At 36.4% G+C, this 20104-nt stretch overlaps 1 protein-coding gene across 1 annotated transcript in view; it reads right to left on the bottom strand.

Annotated features, from left to right (window-relative positions):
• Nucleotides 1–20104, bottom strand: part of BRWD1 (bromodomain and WD repeat domain containing 1) — a 124709-nt gene that overhangs the window by 93276 nt on the left and 11329 nt on the right. Inside the window, exons 5-9 of the mRNA XM_043874485.1 lie at nt 12390–12540; nt 10241–10339; nt 9745–9905; nt 8454–8675; nt 3283–3383 (exon numbers count right to left, since the gene is read on the bottom strand). Coding sequence (XP_043730420.1) covers nt 3283–3383; nt 8454–8675; nt 9745–9905; nt 10241–10339; nt 12390–12540 — 734 coding nt within the window. The remainder of the gene's footprint in view (nt 1–3282; nt 3384–8453; nt 8676–9744; nt 9906–10240; nt 10340–12389; nt 12541–20104) is intronic.

The following is a 20104-nucleotide window of genomic DNA, read 5'->3' as shown; positions in this document are numbered from 1 at the left end:
GGTGTCCACTTTCACCACTATTATCCAACACAGATTTGGAGGTCTTAGCTACGGCAATCACAGAAGAAAAAGAAATAAAAGGAATCCAGGTTGGAAAAGAAGCAGCAAAACTCACACTGTTTGAAGATGACATCATACTATACATATAAAATCCTGAAGATGCTATTATGAAATTACTACAGCTAATAAGTGAATTTAGTAATGTTGCAGGATACAAAATCAATACCCAGAAATCACTGACATTCCTATATGCTAACAATGAAAAACAAGAAAGAGAAATTAAGGAATCAATCCCATTTACCATTACAACAAAAAGAATAAAATACCTAGGAATAAACTTACCTAAGGAGTCAAAAGGCCTGTATACAGAAAGCTATGAGACTGATAAAAGAAATCAAAGATGACATTAGCACATGGAGAGATATTCCATGCTCCTAGGCTGAAAGAATCAGTATTGTGAAAATGACTGTACTATCAAATGCAATATAAAGATTCAGTGCAATCCCTATCACGTTACCAAAGGCATTAGTCACAGAATTAGGACAAAAAATTTTACAATTCATATGAAAACACAAAAGACCCCAAAGAGCCAAAGCAATCTTGAGAAAGAACAATGGAGCTGGAGATATCAACCTTCCTGACTTCAGACTATACTACAAAGCTACAGTCATCTGGACTGTATGATAAAAAACAGAAAGATAGGCCAATGAACAAGACAGAAAGCCCAGAGATCAACCCACGCACCTATGGGCACCTTTTGACAAAGGAAGCAAGAATATACAGTGGGGCAAAGATAGTCTCTTCAATAAGTGGTGCTGGGAGAAATGGAGAATGAAGAATTGAAGAATGAAATTAAAACACTTCCTAACACCACACACAAAGATAAACTCAAAATGAATTAAAGACCTAAATGTAACATCAGAAACTATAAAACTCTTAGAGGAAAACATAGGCAGAACACTGTATGACATAAATCACAGCAAGATCCTCTGTGACTCACCTCCTACAGTAATGGAAATAAAAACAAAAATAAGTAAGTGGGACCTAATTAAACTTAAAAGCTTCTGCACAGCAAAGAAAACTATTAACAAGGTGAAGAAGACAACCCTCAAAATGGGAGAAAATAATAGCAAATGAAACAACTGACAGGATTAATTTCCAAAATACATAAGCAGCTCATTCAACTCAATATCAGATAAACAAACAACCCGATCAAAAAGTGGGGAAAAGACCTACACAAACGTTTCGCCAAAGACATATAGATGGCTAATAACACATGAAAAGATGCTCAACATCACTCTAAAGTATTAGAGAAATCTAGATCAAACTACAATGAGATATCACCTCATACCAGTCAGAATGGCCATCATCGAAAAACCCATAAACAATAAACGCTGGAGAGGGTGTGGAGCAAAGGGAACCCTCTAACACTGCTGGTGGGTATGTCAACTGATACAGCCACGATGGAAGACAGTATGGAGATTCCTTAAAAAAAAAAAAAAAAAAAAAAAAACTAGGAATAAAACTACCATATGACCCAGAAATTCCACTATTAGGCATATAGCCTGAGGAAACCAAAATTGAAAAAGACACATGTACCCCAATGTTCACTCCAGCACTATTTATAATAGCTAGGTCATGGAAGTTGCAACATGGATTGTCCATCAACAGATGAATGGATAAAGCAGCTGTGGTACAGTGGAATATTACTCAGCCATAAAAAAAAAAAAACGCATCTGAGTGAGTTCTAACAAGGTAGATGAACCTAGATCCTATTATACAAAAGTGAAGTTAAGTCAGAAAGAGAAAAACAAGTATCGAATATTAATGCATGTAATATGGAATCTAAAAAGATGGTGCTGAAGAACCTATATGCAGGGCAGCAAGGGAGACACAGAGACCAAGAGCAGACTTACTGACACGGGCTGCGGAGGGGGAAGAAGAGGGTGGGGTGAACGGAGAGAGCAGCACTGAAACATACGCGCTACCACATGTAAAACAGACAGTTATGGGGATTTGCTGCATGACTCGGGGAGCTCAAACCAGGGCTCTGTAAAACTGAGAGGGCTGAGAAGGGATGGGAGGTAGAAGGGAGGTTCAAGAGGGAGGGGACATACATGTATCTATGGCTGGCTGATTCATGCTGATGTATGGCAGGAAGTTAAAATAATGTTTTAAAGCAATTATTCTTCAATTAAGAATAAATTTTTTAAAAAGATAACAGCTTTAATCTAGCATACATAAATGTTGCCATCTTACTTCTATAGTACCTCATCGTATACCAAATATTTCCACAAACGCTGTTATAGGTGGGTGGATGTGAGAGGACTATCTAACCCCCAAACTTACACGGATCCTAGTACACAGAAAGAGCAAGCCCACTAACCACTGTTCTGTAACTGAGGTGATTAAAGCTCAGAGAGTGTAAGAGAACCCATTATCAAGGCCACAGAACAGGCTCTAAAACCACCAGATGATAGCAGGCTCCAACAGAAAAAGAAAGCAAGCTGCATATCTAACATTAAATTTTTAGCAGCCACATCTTAAGTAAAAAGATAAAATTAGTTTTAATCCATTTAACCCAATATATCCAAAATACCACAACAATGTTAATAAAATTTTAATGAGAACTTTAATTGCTTTCATAGTATATCCTTTAACTCTTGCATAGCATACTGGACACTTATAATAGATCTCAATTTGAAAAGTTTTCATCAAAAATACTCGATCTGTACTGAGATTTCATGAAACTTCTAGTTGAAAAATTAATTCACATACTCAAGTTGTTTAAAATATGCTTAAAAGTTCTATAATTACTGAATCATATCTGTTAGAAATTTAATAATTCGATTTCCTCAATTGCACCAGCCACAACCAAAGTGTTCAACAGAGATGTGTGGCTAGTGGGGTACCATGATGGGCAGTGTAGGGCCATAATCCAGGTCTGATTCTTAAATAATTCCTGCCTAAATTTCTGCCTATGCATATAATTATGTATATTTCTAACATTTTTCAAAATATTTCACATACTATCACTTTTTCAAAAACATGTGACCACTAAGAGAGAATGGCTCTGCCCCTTTAACATACCCAAATATCTAAATGGTACAGTGTAAACAGCAGTCAATATGGTATATGTACTGTATGTATCAAAAATTAAGTTCAAAAGTAAAAAGGCAAATCACAATACATAATTTCTCTTTATAATCAGATTTCATTTTTAGACTAAACTATAACATCATGAAAAAAGAAAAAACTTACTAAATAATTACAGCCACTTACCTGAATTTCAAGGATTCTAAATCCCACTGCCAAAAACAAACAGTCCCATCAGCACCAGTGGAAACCATGTATCTTTGCGAGCCTTTCGCCATGGGGCTGAACTAAAAAGGAATAAAAACATTTACACATCAGTTTCCTGAGCTGCCACTAACATTACAGTTTAAGTTTTTCAAAGGTAATTTCAATTGACACTTTGAGTAACATGCAAGAAATCCAAAATACAGGTGACACTACAGTGAGAACTCATAACCAATTAAAAAAAAGGAAAGTCAATCTCTAATTTATAATGTGATCTCAATAAAAGATTATTTTGGAAATGAATAAGAACGGTCAGAAAAACTTTTGTGAAGAGAAAGTAAAGATCTAGTCCTGTTGCTGTAAGACCTAACACAAAGCCTCAATAATTAAAACTCTGGGGCACAGTATGTACATTATGACAGAAAGACCAACGGAAAACTGTGAAGTCTGAACTGGACCCTAATGCACAGGACATACAACAAAGGAGCCATCTCAGTCAGGTGGGGAAACGATGGACCATAAATGCATAAATGGTAAAGAGACAACTATGCAACAATCTGGGGAAAAATGGATCCATTCTTCAGACTGTAACGCAGGATAAATTCCAAGTGATCAACATTTTAAATATTTAACAAAACCATAAAAGTAATATAACAAAAGAATTACATTGTAACTTCAGAATAGGGTTAACACTTGTGTTTAACAAAGTTTCAACTGTGCTACACAAACAAGCTACAGAAAGGAAGACCCATTTGGTCCACAGACATCCAAGGCAGCTTATAAGATAAGAAAGGGAATTATAAGGAAAACAAGAAAAACACACTCAGCAAAGGAGTAAGATGAACAAAACTACAAAAGTGAGAGGGAATGTGGTATGTGATAGTAACAGAAAGATCTACACTAATACTGAAGTTAACTCCAAACACATAAGCTCTTATTACTGTCAGTTTAATTCTATATATAATCTAAAACCCTAAGAAATGATATTTGTTGCAGGTAGTCAATGTTTATTTCCATTTACCCATACACATTTTTTTTTAATTTTTCATTCCTTCTTATTACTCCAAGCCTGGGATCACATTCCTTCTCTGCCTGAAGAATACTATTTCAAATTCCCCTTAGTGCTGTCCCATCACTAAGAAACTCTGAATCTATCTGAAAAAGTGTTTATAACACTTCAGTGGATTTTCAGTAGGTTCAGTCATTTCCTATCAGCACTCTCAGAAAAGCACTCCTTTGTCTATGAACCTCCACTGCTTCTACTGAGAAGCTGGCCATCAGTCTTGCTCCTTCGGTATTTTCTGCTCTGATTACTTTAAGATTTCTCTTTGTCTTTGGTTTTAAAACTTTTATTGTGGGACTTCCCTGGTAGTCCAGTGGCTAAGACTCTGCATTCCCAACACAGGGAGCTCCAGGTTTGATCCCTGGTCAGGGAACTAGATCCCGCATGCTACAATTTAGACCCAGACCAGTTAAATAAACATTAAAAAAAAAAAAAAAAAACTTTTATTGTGATGTTCCATAGTTGTAGTTTTCTGTGTATTTACTCTGTTCAGGAACCTTAGCGTTTCTTCAATCTGTGGCTTTATTTCTTTAGTGTATTTTGCAAACTTCTCAGCTATTATCACTACAAACACAGCTTTTGCTTCATTTTCTCCTTCAGGAATTTCAGTTACACATATGGTACATATATATATGTATACACATGTGGAATCTTTTCAGCATTTCCTCTCTATTAACCTCTTTTGGTACATTCTAAACTCTTCACTCGGTGCTTCCATTTGTTTCTTTTCTCTGGCCTCACTGCCAACTCATTAATTCTCTCTTTGATTTTCTTAGGAGAATCTAGTCTGCTGTTAAAACCATCTACTGAACTACTAAATTCAGTCGTACGCTTCAGTTCTCAAACTTCCTTTTTACTAATTCTAGTACTCTGATGAAATTTCATCAATAGCTGATTTTACTATGCATGGATATTTCCAAGATATATCCTCCCCAACCCTACAAGTCTGTCAAAATGTCTGCCAAGCTTCTCAGTCACCTATCAAACTGCTAAATGCCTTCAAATTCAAGCTTCCTCCCTCTGGGCTTTCCATATCTTGGCTACATAATTTCTATGTAGTACTTTGTGAAATGGAATGGGAATGGAAACAATGACAGTCTTTATTTTCTTGGGCTCCAAAATCACTGCAGATGGAGACTGCAGCCATGAAATTAAAGACGCTTGCTCCTTGGAAGAAAAGCTATGACCAACCTAGCATATTAAAAAGCAGAGACATTAACTTTGCCAACAAAGGTCCATCTAGTCAAAGCTATGGTTTTTCCAGAAGTAATATATGGATGTGCGAGTTGGACCACAAAGAAAGCTGAGCACTGAAGAACTGATGCTTTTGAACTGTGGTATTGAAGAAGACCCTTGAGAGTCCCTTGGACTGCAAGGAGATCAAACCTGAAGGAAATCAGTCCTGAATATTCACTGGAAGGACTGATGCTAAAGCTGAAACTCCAATACTTTGGCCATCTGAGGTGAAGAACTGACTCCTTAGCAACGACTCTGATGCTGGTAAAGATTGAAGGCAGGAGGAAAAGGGGACGACAGAGGATGAGATGGTTGGATGGGATCACCGACTCGAGGAACACGAGTCTGAGCCAACTCCGGGAATTGGAGATGGACAGAGAAGCCTGGCATGCTGCAGTCCACGAGGTCGCAAGGAGTCAGACATGACTGAGCGACTGACCTGATTAGTACTCTGGATACTTTTTCACCTTCATCCAACTTTTCTATTAATAGCTTCCAGCTATGCATTATGTCTCTTACTCCCCAAGAATGTTACTTGATACTCTTAGACAAAAGGTTCTAACTCTAATCCAGTTAGTCTAATACTAACACTATTGAGAATGTAAATTATAAGTGATATTGTATACTGCTACCCATGAGAAAGGTTATGTACTGAAATACTGACAGTGATTATTCTAAATGGTAAGATTATGGAAGTTTTCAATATTATTTGCTATTAACTACTGTCTTAATTTTTTTGGCAAACAATATTACTTATCGTTTTTTAATAAAAAAAAGAAAGCCACTACTACAATTAGGATGGTTTATACATGCCAGTAACAACAGGGCAAAGAACATGAAAAAGATTAATATATCATGCACTTGTGTTTGAACTTCAGAGTAACCACTAGCAAGCACAGATAAGCCTTCTGATGTATAAAAACTTACTACCACACAAGTAAATTTTCTGATATATTTGGTAGGTGATAAATACAGGTGGGCCCCTATTATCAGAACAATGGGGCTTTCATTGAAGACCAGAGCTTCACTCTCACAATGAACAATCCCATAATGGTTTTTTAAGACAGATACGCTCACCAACTACTTACTATAAATGTTCTTATTTGCTGTGATATTGTCTATAAGTTCATAACAAACTTTAAAATTTTAAAACCTGTGGAACATAGTGGTGATTTGAATTAATTTTTAACCTATAAAGTCCTCTAGAGAACAATATACTCAATGTCAAAAAACAAATAGGCAAACCAAAGATTTTCCTCCAATATTCAAAGTAAAACACAATCCCAATTTTAGTTGTCATGCTTAAAAAACAAGTTTGCAGCCTCTGTTCTTTAAAAATATTGACCACAGGAGTTAAGAAAAGTCACTTTTATCACAGAACTTCACACCAAATCTATTTATAGGCCACTCAACATATAGCCTGGGTAAATTCACATATGAAAATGAAACCAGGGGAGGGGGTAAAATTAAAAAAAAAAAAAGAAAGAAAATGAAACCACTTTCCTTGTTTTAATCAAACTCAAATCAGAGGCACCAACATGCCTTAAAAGGCCTTATAAATCATTACCTAATTACTAACAAAACGTAATTTCTAAAAAGTGACTGAATGTTACCATTCTTGTAACTAATGGATCTAAGGCAACTACACATACAGAGAGACCACCTGGAAGAGCATATGCATCAAGGTAACCAAGTATCTTTTAATTTCAATCAATGATCCTCACCTACCTCCAACATTCTGAATCAAACAAAATCTTAAGCAGTGGGGCCTAGCAATCTGTGTTTTAAACAAAGCCTCCAAGTGACTCTCATACACATTAAATAAAACTACTACTCCGGACCCAACAACCAACTTACAAGAAACACAAAGAAAGATGTTAATCTACACAAGGATGCAAATGGTACCCAAACTGTGGAAACTCTATAAACCCAATTTCCTCAACAAAGAAACTACAAAAAAATTGGACAAGATGGTGCAACTTGTTGTAAAATTCTTTTAATGTATAGCAACCAATTGTAAGGTATTGACTTTGGTTCCTAATTCACACAAATTACATAAAATAATGCTGTTTATGAAAGAGTTGTGTGTGACTCTTTGCGACCCCACAGACGATATAGTCCATGGAATTCTCCAGGCCAGAATACGACAGTAGGTAGCCTTTCCCTTCTCCAGGGATCTTACCAACCCAGGGATTGAACCCAGGTCTCCCACAATGCATGCAGATTCTTTACCAGCTGAGCCACCAGGGAAGCCTATTTATGAAACTTTCTGAAATTTGAACATCAACAAACAAGTGTGATGATAATGTTTTTGGTTGTGTTTTTAATAAAACACAGTAGATATACTGAAGCATTTACAGATGAAATGATATGAAATCCAGCATTTGCTTTAGGTACAAGGTGAAACAGATGAAGAAGAACTGGCCAGGGCTGATGGACACATAAAGGATCATCGTACTATTTTGTCTACCATCTATACAGTTCAAAATTAATGTCCACAATAAACAAAAAATATAGTTCAGCTAATTTAATCAACTTATCAAAATCCACAAATTTTAAAGGAGAAAAATTATTAACCTGTCACCATGAGTATATAATTGCCACTCACTCAGTTCAACTGTAAACCTAAGGGAAACACTAAGTCATTCCAGTAAAGCTCTTAACTACACTAGGTATCTATTACATCACCCTTCCAAGACTCATGGAACTCTGATTGATTGTATTTTCCTGATTACTAAATTTAAAATAGATCATGTAATTACTAAGCATCTTACTATTTCTCATCTCCAAAGATAATGACCATTTAAAGGAAAAGGAGACAGTACACCGATGTGCACACTGAAGGGGGTTTTACCTGTAAAGATGTAATGGACCCCGTGTGGCCTTGGAGCACAGCAACTGGAGCACAGGTTCTCAGGCACCACACTCTAATTATTTTATCACAGCTCCCTGCAGCAATCATTGTATTCTCATAGTTCACTGCCATATCTGAAATTTCTGCAGAATGACCTCTTAATGTGGACAATAGGCGGCCATTGTGTGTTGACCAAATCTTCACCAAACAGTCATCTGAACCCTAAGAAAAAATATACCCCAAGATAAAATGTTAATACAATAAGTCTTATATTTCATTAAAAAAAAAAAAACATTCACTTGTCACACAAATTAAATGTCTGTATCTCCTCCTCTCTTTCCAACTACAGAATACTCTGAAAAAAAAAGAATACTCTTCAAATTATGAATCTGATGGCCAAGAACACTTACAATGTTTTTTTCCTTCAAATCAAATAATAAAAAAGATACATTCTTGAAGTTTTCATTTCTATGGCTTAGACCTATTATAAATACTATTTTCTCCAAATTCTCTGCCATATAGTAAGTCCAACCAAAAGTCCAAGGCTCACCCATTTCAGTTAACAAAGATAAATGTTTGTTTCATTCACATTAAGTTAAATAACTTGGTAAGTATTAGTTAGGACACAAGTTGCGTAAGTGGCAATTTCAAAAACAAAAAACAATGGGACTAAAGCCCTCATTTTAAATAACTAAGCAATAGGGTCTCAAATTTATAGTACCATCCAGTATCCATCCATCCAGAAAATATCTGAATATCAACTGTGAATCTCAACAATGGAAAAATGAAATCTAAACTTCTTATCCATCCTAACTTTCCCTTAAAACACTGAAATGTTAAGTTAAACTCCAAAAATTTACATGTAGCTTTATAATAATTATAAAATAATCTTTCAGTGTTAATCAATTTCCCCAGATCACGAGTAATCAATGTGAATAAGAATCACCTGTAGACATTTGGATTTTGAGGGGAGAGGGTCTTTCTGATTAAGGTAGGGGGATTTTTTGGATTGTTTTTGTTTAATACACACGAGAACCTAATTCAGTAGGTCTAGAATGAGCTGGAGGTAATCCACAAACACCATACAAGGCCTGATTATTTGCTTCAGAATCACAGGGGATACTTAATAAAAATGCAAATAAAAATGCAAAAATGCACGGACCCCACACCAGACCAAGTCAAAATTTCTGAGAAAGGGAAAAGACAGGTTGAATTAAGCTTTCCTAGATAATCGTGAGGCACACTAAAGTGCTCCAGATGATACCAAATTGACTTTAAAATGGTAACTCACTGTAAAGATTCTATGTCCTGTCCTATCAAATGCTACACAGTAAACAGCAGACAGATGTCCAAGAATCCTCCTGTGCATTTTTATGTGCTGATACATAGCTCCTGGAAATGCTGTGCTAAAAGTGGAACACCCTGTGAGTTGTTTTCCTCGATGGATCTCCACTAGGAAATAAAAACACGAAAATGATTAAGGGGAAGCCAGTATGTGAGAAGCTAAGAAAAACTCCAAAACAATTTCTAGAGGGCCACAAAAATTAACACTTGAGAAATCCTAACGATGAAGTTTCTTCCCAATTCTGTTCTACCATAAGCACTAGTACAGATTTATTAAATAAGATTGTTTTTCATTACCTTTTGTTACTCTTAGTAATAATTTTAGGAAAGAAATTATCTGAAACATTACCAGCACCTTCTTTAAAGTTTTAATACAGCAGTTACAAAGTTGGTCAAGAAATTAAAAAATTATCTTGGGCAACTGAAAAGTCAACCTCACTTACCAAGATTTGGTGGGGAACCATAATTCACCGGCATTTCAGGAGGTCTTCCTCTATGAAGAGCAGCAAAGGCAGAGCCCTTCCAAACTGTGTGCCTGCAGTCTTTAAAATGAATTTTAGATACACATAAAATCTTGAAAGTTAACCCCAAGAAAGATTTTATAGAATACTTACGTATATTGTAATAAACTGTTTATTAAAAGGTTTACCAACTAATATACTTTAACAGAAAAGCCCTAGAGGTTTATTAGACTATTTCTGAAAGAAAAAAAAAAATTTAAGACATCTCAGATACAACAACAACAACTAACATTTGTGTAGCACTTTACAATTTACAAAGTGCTTTCCACATACATCATCTCATTGAATCCTCACAACAACCCTGTGAGGTAGGTGTTATCGCCAATTTACAAGTGAGGTAACTGAGGCTCAAAGGTTCCAGGACCTTTAAAGAGATCCGCTGCAAATGACTTGTCAAGATGGACCATAAAACCAGATCTTTTGATTCCAAGTCCTACTCAATGCCAAATGGATTTTTATTTTTCATCACAGAATTACACCATACAATCATTAGTGATAAATGTCTTAATCGCAACTGATCCAATTTTCCCAAAATGGATGTTTTTGTAAGGAAAATTTTATTTTTTTTCACTTATATGAAAATCCTTGACTTAATTATTTAAATGCTACTGAGTTTAAAATTAATGCTGGCCAATATTACCATGACTTTAATCTCCTTAGTATTGACAAATGGCTTTCCTCTTGTTTTAGGATCAGAGACAATCCTTTACACAAGAGCACATGTAGGACCTGTGAGTCTGAACACTTAATTGTGAAGTCCTATCCCTCTTAGCAAATATACAAAGAAAACTGTCTAACCCCCTCTAGAGGAGATAGAAGAGCACAGAGTATGCTGTGCTAGAAACTAGCTTCTGCACAACTGAAGGAGGAAGGGAAGAAAGGCATTATATAAACCTCCACTGAGCCTCGGGTGCCCCAAACTAACAGGCATATCATGTTTTACAGGAATGAATTCATTACCACTATCATTATCAGTTACAAGGCATCCTCTCGTGTCACTAGTACAAACAAACAGAGAAATATAGTCCCTACCCTAGGACAGCTTGCTGAAGAGCTTCTTCTACAGTCTGCCAGTTCTAAAGCAGTGCTCGTCACAAAACAACATTGAGCTTGACACAAGTAAAGAAAACAGAAGAAAACAGGCTACCCAAGCAACTACTATATAACAACCTAAAACAGAATAATTACAAGGTGAGTAGAACACAGAAAAAGGAGGAATATGAACAGTTTCCTGATTCGAGCCACAGTGTGGCGTGACTAGGCAGAGCACTGAGAAACAACTAACGCTGACAAACCAGTCTGGCATGGAACCAAGAGGAAGGGTTGTTCTTTCTCAGTCAAACTTTACACTGGTGGGGCATCTAAGAGGCAGCATCACAACAGCAACAGATCTTAAAAATCATCGTGAGGGATGAACGTGACGGATACTCAGGATCAGAAGAGCCAACATTCTTGCCCATTAGCAGTTAAGCCACGTTGTATACATAGATCGTATCACATACATATACTCAGTCTAAGTGATTTATACCAAGCTAACAGAAAAACAGCAATTCCAAACATTTTGCTACCACACAATTTTGCAAAAAATTAAACTGGTGGAAAAAGAACCATGCAATTGTACATTTTTGGTGCTCATTTTCAAAATGCTACCAAATTTAGAAAATCACTTCCCCTTATAACAAAGGGCTTGCAGAATCTAAATATCAAATGAAATACTCTAGCATTTAAAGAGTTTATTAGACACATACAATTACATTCAATGAAGTTATAAGTGAGCTACAAAATGGAAAATTAAGAACTCACATTGATAAAACCTCAAACACATCTCAGAATAAATTCAAGCTTTTGAGCTTAACATCTATACCTTTATCATTTTTTAAAATGCAGAAGGACCCATTAAACACTGACGTAATAGAATTCAATGCCTAGGCTAAATGCAGAGAATTTTATAGTCCACAGCATGGTTTTTAGTTACATATCACCTTTCTTCCACAATGCTTACATTACTTCACAATTATAGTAATTATTAAGCTAGTAATACAAAGCAGAACACTTCTTCAAATTAAGGTACCTTTTGCTGTACGTAGCAAAGACTGCCTTCCTGCCCCAAGTAAAGAAGTGACTCTTGAAATGCTGGGTGGGATCTCTTTATCCAGCATGGGACCGATGCGTTGGCAGATTTGCAACAGATGGTCAGGAGCCACATGCTTATTGGATAAGACCTGATTGGAGAGCAAGTTTTGAAAACAACATTTTTTACAAGAGTTTCAAAAAAAACAAATACTTAGGGACAAGTTTGACAAAACATGTGAGAAACATATACAAAGAAAACCACAAAATGCTGCTGTGAGAAATTAAAAAACAAAATAAGCAGTAAATTAATCTACAGATTCAAAGCCATCCCAACCGAAATCCCAGTAGGCTTTTTTTCGTTGTTAGAAATTGAAAATTTTATTCTAAAATGTATATGCAAACAGCTTAGAAAAGCCAAAGCAGCTTTGAAAAAGAGCAAAGTTGAGGACTAACCACCTGATTTCAGGACCTGTTATATAAGAACAACTGATTTTTAGCAAAGGTGCAGAAAAGAAAAGATAAATCTTTTCAAACTTGGTGTCAAAACAAGGGAATATCCATTTGTCAAACTAATTATAATAATAATGAAAGTGTTAGTTGCTTAGTCATGTCCAACTCTTTGCAACCCATAGTTTGTAGCCACCAAGCTCCACTGTTCATGGAATTCTCCAAGCAAGAATACTGGAGTGGGTAGCCATTCCCTTCTCCAGGGGATCTTCCCAAACCAGGGATCAAACCTGGGTCTTCGCATTGGAGGCAGATTCTTTACCATCTGAGCCACCAGGTAATTAACTTTAATATGTACATAACACCATAAACAAAAATTATCTCAAGACATATCATAGATCTAAATGTATCATCTAAAACTGTAAAATCTATAAAAGAAAACTTTATAGAGAAAAATCTTTATGACCTGACATTAAGCAAAGATTTCGAAAATGACACCAAAATCAAAATCCACAGAAGAACAGATAGATAAAGTATACTTCACCAAAACAACTTCTGGTTTTTCAACAGGTATTGTTAAGAGGATGAAAAGACAACCACAGGCTGAAAGAAAATATTTGCAAAGTATGTATCTGATAAAGGACTCATATCCAGAATACATAAAGAACTATCAAGACAAGAAATTTTTAAAAACCTAATTTTTAAGAATGGTTTGACTATATACCTCACCAAAGAAGATATACAGATGGCAAACAAACACATGAAAAGATGCTCAACATCACTGGTAATAGATGAAATACAAATTAAAACCATAATGAGATATCACATCTACTAAAAAAGCTAAAATTTTAAAAACTGACCAGACCAAGATCACAAGAATGTAGAGAAACTGCTGGTGGAAAGGGAAAATAATACAATCACTTTGGAAAACAGTAGGGTAGTGTCTTTAATATGACACATACATAACCATTTTATCCAGCTATAATACTCGTAGATGTTTACACAAGAAAAAAGGAAGCATATGTTCACATGAAGGTTTGCACATGAATGTTCTTGAACAGCTTTCTTCTCAAGAGCCCCAAGTGAACACAATTCAAATGTCCATTAACAGGTGAATGACTAGACACATTACTGTGTCTGTACAATGGGATACTACTCAGCAATAAGGACATTTAGTAACACAAATTAATGGATGAATCTCAAAATAACTGTGCAAAGAATCCAGAAAAAGAGCACAGGCTGTATAATTTCATTTATATAAAACTCCAGAAAATGCAAATTAACTTATAGTTACAGAAAGCAGGTCACAGGTTACTGGGGGTTGGGAGAGAAGCAGAAGCAATTATGAAGAGGAAACCTTTAAGTGTAAGAGGTATGTTCACTATCTTCACTGTGGTGATGGGTTCATGGGTGTAACACATCTAAATCTATCACTCAAACATTTTATATGCAGTTTACTCTGTCAATTATATCTAAAAAAAAAAAAAAATACCTAATGTTACCTGATACGATTTGGCATAAATTTTAACACTTCATCCCAAAGGCTCCTCAATCATGTTGCTACCAGCATTGAGGAAGTTCTGACAAAACATCACTGTCAGGATTGTCCCCACATTCAAGACACACAGTATCTCTGCTCCCTTCCATTAATGCCAAAAATATTCTCCACGCCATTTTGACACCAACAATGCTCCACATTATTTCCAAACTCCTTGAGAAACACCACTCCAAAAAAAAATTGAAACCAAGTTCTATTAATAAATCTCTTTTGGCTCTGAATCATGAATTCAAACGTAAAATAAACTTGGATTCAAAATAAAGTTTTTGGTTCATAAACTCTGGTGACATCTTCAATTTTCCAACCTGATTTAACGTTTCCCACCATAATAGATATTCCAAGGCAAAACTCAAAAGATATTATCAGAGCTCAGATAGACCTCAAAGAAGCATTCGATACACTTAGCCCTCTGCTGCGAAGTGTCAGTACGTAAAAGTTCAAGAACTATTGCAGATATTAGCTCATCGTAAGAGTGGAAAGGAAGACAGAAAAAACTAGAAGGTAATTCCAACAGGATCAAGAAAATCAAAGATCTAAGACCTTGTCAGTAAAGAAAACCTGAAAACAAAAACCCTATTAAAGCAATTGTACTGAGTGACCTGAACAACATAAGGATTAAATATCCTATGGGTTAAATATTTAAGATAAAATGACTGCGGGCAATGGCAACATGACCTCGATAAGGTGGAAAATCACACCTCTCTAATAGTTCTCTTTAAGGTTTCCACTATTTAGGTGGATGTGTGTGTTAGTCTCTCAGTCCCGTCCAGCTACTTGTGACCCCATGGTCTGTAGACCACCAGCCTCCTCTGTCCATGGGATTCTCCAGGCAAGAATACTGGAGTGGGTTGCCATTTCCTTCTCCAGGGGATCTTCCCGACCTAAGAATCAAACCCAGTCTTCTGCATCGCGAGCAGATTCTTTATCTTCTGAGCCACCAGGGTAGCCCATTTAGGTACCAGAGAACTCTTAACTATATACACAACCAACTCTATCTGAGTTGAATGGAGACTTGTTTTTGAAGATCAGCTATAAAAGCTATGGATAAAAAAAAAAATTCTCCGGAGAGAAAAGGTATGGATAGAAAATTTTAAACAGATTGTTTCCCAGTGGTAGAATCTTATCTTCTCTCAAGTGATATGGAAAGAGAGCTTTACAAACATGCAGTAAAAGACTGCCTGTGTTGAAGAAGCAATAAAACTGATCATTAAAATAATAGGCAAGTGGATCTAGATAAACTCCTTATAGGAGTATGGACTCCATATGGCAGCTATTAATTCTCATGAAGAGAATTACAGATTCTCTGCATTTTTTCTGAGGATTCTGATGTAAGAATTCTAACGTAGAATTCTCTGCATTTTTTCTGAGGATTCTAATGTAGAATTCTAAATTCTAACGCAACCAAATCAAAATAATAATAATAATAATCAGAGATCTGGCGTGGGGGGGACATCCTATTCTCATACAAAATAAGATGTATCTGAAAAATAATATGGTCCAATATGGACCAAAAAAAAAAAAACAAACAGTCCTGAATTTTAAAAAATATATTGATAAAAATTAATATAATAAGTAATAAATAGGTAATTTTCCTTTAATATTTTCAAGTCCTAGACAGGAGCATGGGTAACAGTTTCTAACAAGAGCTTCAATCAGTAAATCAGTTATACAAGGTTCTCAGAAGTCAGGCCAGAAATCAAGTCCCTCCAATGGTCAAACAGCCAATCCCTCTACCATCTTGTTCATTGTAGCCATATTCAGCTTCAGGAAGTTTATCAGCCACAACCCTAGAATCACTGTGTCATTATCACCAAGTTCTGGTCATAGTGATCATGAGCCTCTTCAAGCCCTGGGTAGCAGTTACAGAGAGTGGGAGTAGAGTCTAGATAACCTAATTGGAAAATTATGGGGGAAAATAGCTTGTTCTGTAAAGTTTGGGATGCTGTAATCTAACCAGGATCTAAAATGAATATTCAATATCTTAAAGATGTACCTGTCTGACCATTACTTTTCCCTCAAAGTATCTTAAGCTACATCCAAAAATTCTGCAATGGAAAATGTATGAGTCAACTACCGTAACTCCTGTAACAATGAAAATTACAGTACAACAATGAAACACAAGTGACAGGAAGCCCTGCCTTTTACACAAAATACAAAATTTGGTGTCTTCCTTGCTTAAGAAATTCTCCTCAGCTTCTGATGACAGACCTTATTCTTTATTTAAAAAGTGCAAGTTTAGTATCAATGGCAGATTACCACAGAAGTTAAGAGGAAAAAAGAGCTTAACAGTATAGACAAAAGGACCTACGCAGAGAAATGTTCTAGTGCTGGCGTGAGATCTTCATGTAAAAGCACTTCAGTGTGTTTTAACTACAGAAAGTTAACTAGCTCCAGCTTCTCAGAGCAGTGACTGCTTGCTTACCCAACAGCCATCACCTCCCCACTTCAGCATTACCTCACTTTTCCAGAGTCTTTCATAACCAAGAGACCACATGATCTAGTTCTGGCCAATGAAACTGAGAAGAAATCTCCTGAGGCAAGGGAACATTCCTGGAAAAATTCTCCTCCCTATAAAATAGTCACAGGAAGAAAGAATTCTTCCCTCCCAGCATTTCTAGGGTATGATGAAAAGAACTGCAAAAAACCATCCAGCAACGTAAAAACTGAGAGTCTGAGGTAAAAAGACCAAAATGGCAAGGCTGCCGAAGAAGAAAGGCAAAGACTGACTCTAGTGACACCATTAGACCCCTACATCAATTCTATTTATAGACATGTAAGAAACCATCGTAGATCTTTATTGTTACTTAAGCCACTGCTTCTCAGCAAATATATTTGATAAGTCTATCGTGCCACATGCAATCTCACCAATCCTAACAGCATGTTTACCAATCCGAGTATCTGTAACAAAGTAATCCGCCAACCATCTCAATCAAGCCAGGCTTGCCTAGAAAATGCTATTAATGCTGACTGCTATGTTAAACAAGAGATACAGCCTTAGCTAACATTTTTACGCAATCTATTAATATCATTTTCATCCTCCCTTAGCAAAACAATGACCCCTCTTTCTAGACCATTTAAGCTTTTCCAAATTACAAACTACTCAGGAGAAAAAAAATCTAACATTTTTGATACTGTCTGCTTGTTTGGGATTGAACCCTGGCCCTGAGAGTGAAAGTCCTAACCAGTGGACTGCCAGGGAATTCCCATAAGATACCTGATTTTCTTGATTAAGAGAGTTCTTTTGCTGTTTCTAGACCTATCATCAGATCATCTGACAAGAGTAAAATACAGAAAGCAAAATTCTCAGGGACTTTATCCATAAATCAACTGACTTCTGAAGCTTCTTGAAATTTGTGTGCATTAGTCTTGTCTGACTCTGTGTGACCCCATGAACCGTAGCCTGCCAGGCTCCTTTGTCCATGGGATTCTCCAGGCAAGAATACTGGAGTGAGTAGTCATGCCCTCCTCCAGGAGATCTTCCCAACCCAGGGATTGAACTAGCGTCTCTTAAGTCTCCTGCATTAGCAGGTGGGTTCTTTAACACTAGTGCCAGCACCATCTGGGAAGCCGCATTTTGAGATTTCTGCTGTATCAAATCAAGATAACAGAATTTTCTAAGCTGAGTATGACCAAAACATGGACTTATTAAAGTTTTAATCCTATATGGAACTTAATAAAGAGATAAATATCCACCCCCCCAAAAAAAACTTCATTTTTAAAAATGTTTAACAAGATGTTATCACTGGGTTGGCCAAAAAGTTCGTTCGTTTTCACAGTTACAACGGCTTTCGTAGCACTTAGTTGTCTTAACTTCATTCGAAGTTATTTTGTTAGATTGTCTTGTGACAACTGTCATATCAGCATACATTAAAAAAAAAAAACTTATTGAAATTGGTGAATTTTTGTGTAGCAATTTTAAAATTGAAGCTAGGGGGAAAAAGCAACATTTTGGGCATATTATGCTTTATTATTTCAAGAAAAGTAAAAACCCAACACAAAAGACTTGTGCAGTGTATGGAGAAGGTGCTGTGACTGATCCCAAACATGTCAAAAGTGGTTTGTGAAGTTTTGTGCTGGAGGTTTCTCACTGGATGATGCTCCATGGTCAGGCAGACCAGATAAAGTTGATAACAATCAAAGCGAGACATTGAGAATAGTTATACGATGAGGCAGTCAGCCAACATACTCAAAATATCCAAATCAAGACTTCCCCGGTAGCACAGTGGATAAGAATCTGCCTGCCAATGCAGGGGACATGGCTTTGATCCCTGGTCCAGAAGATTTCACATGCTGCGGAACAAGTAAGCCCATGTGCCACAATTTCTGAGCCTGCGCTCTAGAGCCTCAATGACTGAGCCTGAGTGCCACAACTACTGAAGCCCGAGCACTAGATCCTGTGCTCTGCAACAAGAAAAGCCACCGCAATAAAAAGCCTGCATACCACAGTGAAGAACAGCCCCCACTCACCACAACTAGAGAAAATCCTCGAGTTAGCAATGAAAACCCAGTACAACCAAAATTAAATAAATAAAAAATTTAAATATCCAAATCAAGTGCTGAAAATCATTTACACCCACCTGGTCATGTTCATTGCTTTGATATTTGGGTGCCACATAAGCTAAGCAAAGAAAACTTTCTTGACTGCATTTCTGCATGTGAATCTCTACTTAAACATAATGAAAACAGTTGTTTTTTAAAGCAAATTGTGACAAGTGATGAAAAGTGACTATTTTGCAATCATGTGAAATGGAAGAGATTATGGAGTAAGCAAAATGAACCACCACCAACCATATCAAAGGCTGTTCTTCATCCAAAGAAAGTGATGCTGTGTACATGGTGAGACTGGAAGGGAGTCCTCTATTACGAGCTCCTTCCAGAAAACCTAATGATTAGTTCTGATTAGACCAACTGAAAGCAGTATTCATCGAAAAGCGTCTGGAATTAGACAACAAAAAAATGTATAATCTTCCATCACAATAACACAAGACCCATGTTTCTTTGATGACCAGACAAAAACTGTTACGGCTTGGCTAGGAAGCTCTGATTTATCTGCTATATTCAGACACTGCACCTTTGGATGGTCTTTTCAAAATTCTCTTATATGAAAAAAAATTCAATTCCCTGGAAGACTGTAAAAGGCCACTGGAATAGTTCTTTGTTCAAAAAGATTAAAAAAAAAAAAATCGAGGAAGATGGAATTATGAAGTTGCCTGAAAAAAGGCAGAAGGTAGTGGCACAAAATGATGAACATGCTCAATAAAGTTCTCGGTTAAAATGAAAAGCCGTCTCTTATTTTCACTTAAAAAACAAAGGAAATTTTTAGCCAACCCAATAAAAGAGAAGAGACCGGCATACTTTTTTTTTTTTGGCCACACAGCTTGTGGAATCTTAGTTTTCCAACCAGAGATCCAACCTGTGACCCTTGCAGTGGAAGCGCAGAGTCCTAATCACTGGATGACCAGGGAATTCCCAATACAGGTGCACTTTTAAACACATGAATTTTACAAAAGCTACAGCCTACAGAAGATATGAAATAATAAAAGTTCTTGGTCAAATAATTCCAGTCACATGTACATAGTAAAGACCATAGATTTCAACACTAAGGCAAAACATCTCCTAGTCAGTCTGAGCTCATTATTTCACCCAGAAGTCTGTACCTGTTTCAAATGATCAAAAGAAATGTACCTATTTCAAAGGATCAAAAGAAA

The sequence above is a fragment of the Cervus elaphus genome, chromosome 19 (genome assembly GCF_910594005.1).
Source record: "Cervus elaphus chromosome 19, mCerEla1.1, whole genome shotgun sequence".
In the NCBI taxonomy this organism is placed as follows: domain Eukaryota; kingdom Metazoa; phylum Chordata; class Mammalia; order Artiodactyla; family Cervidae; genus Cervus; species Cervus elaphus.
Note: the sequence above shows the minus strand (reverse complement) of the source record. Positions and strands in the feature narration are given on the sequence as shown.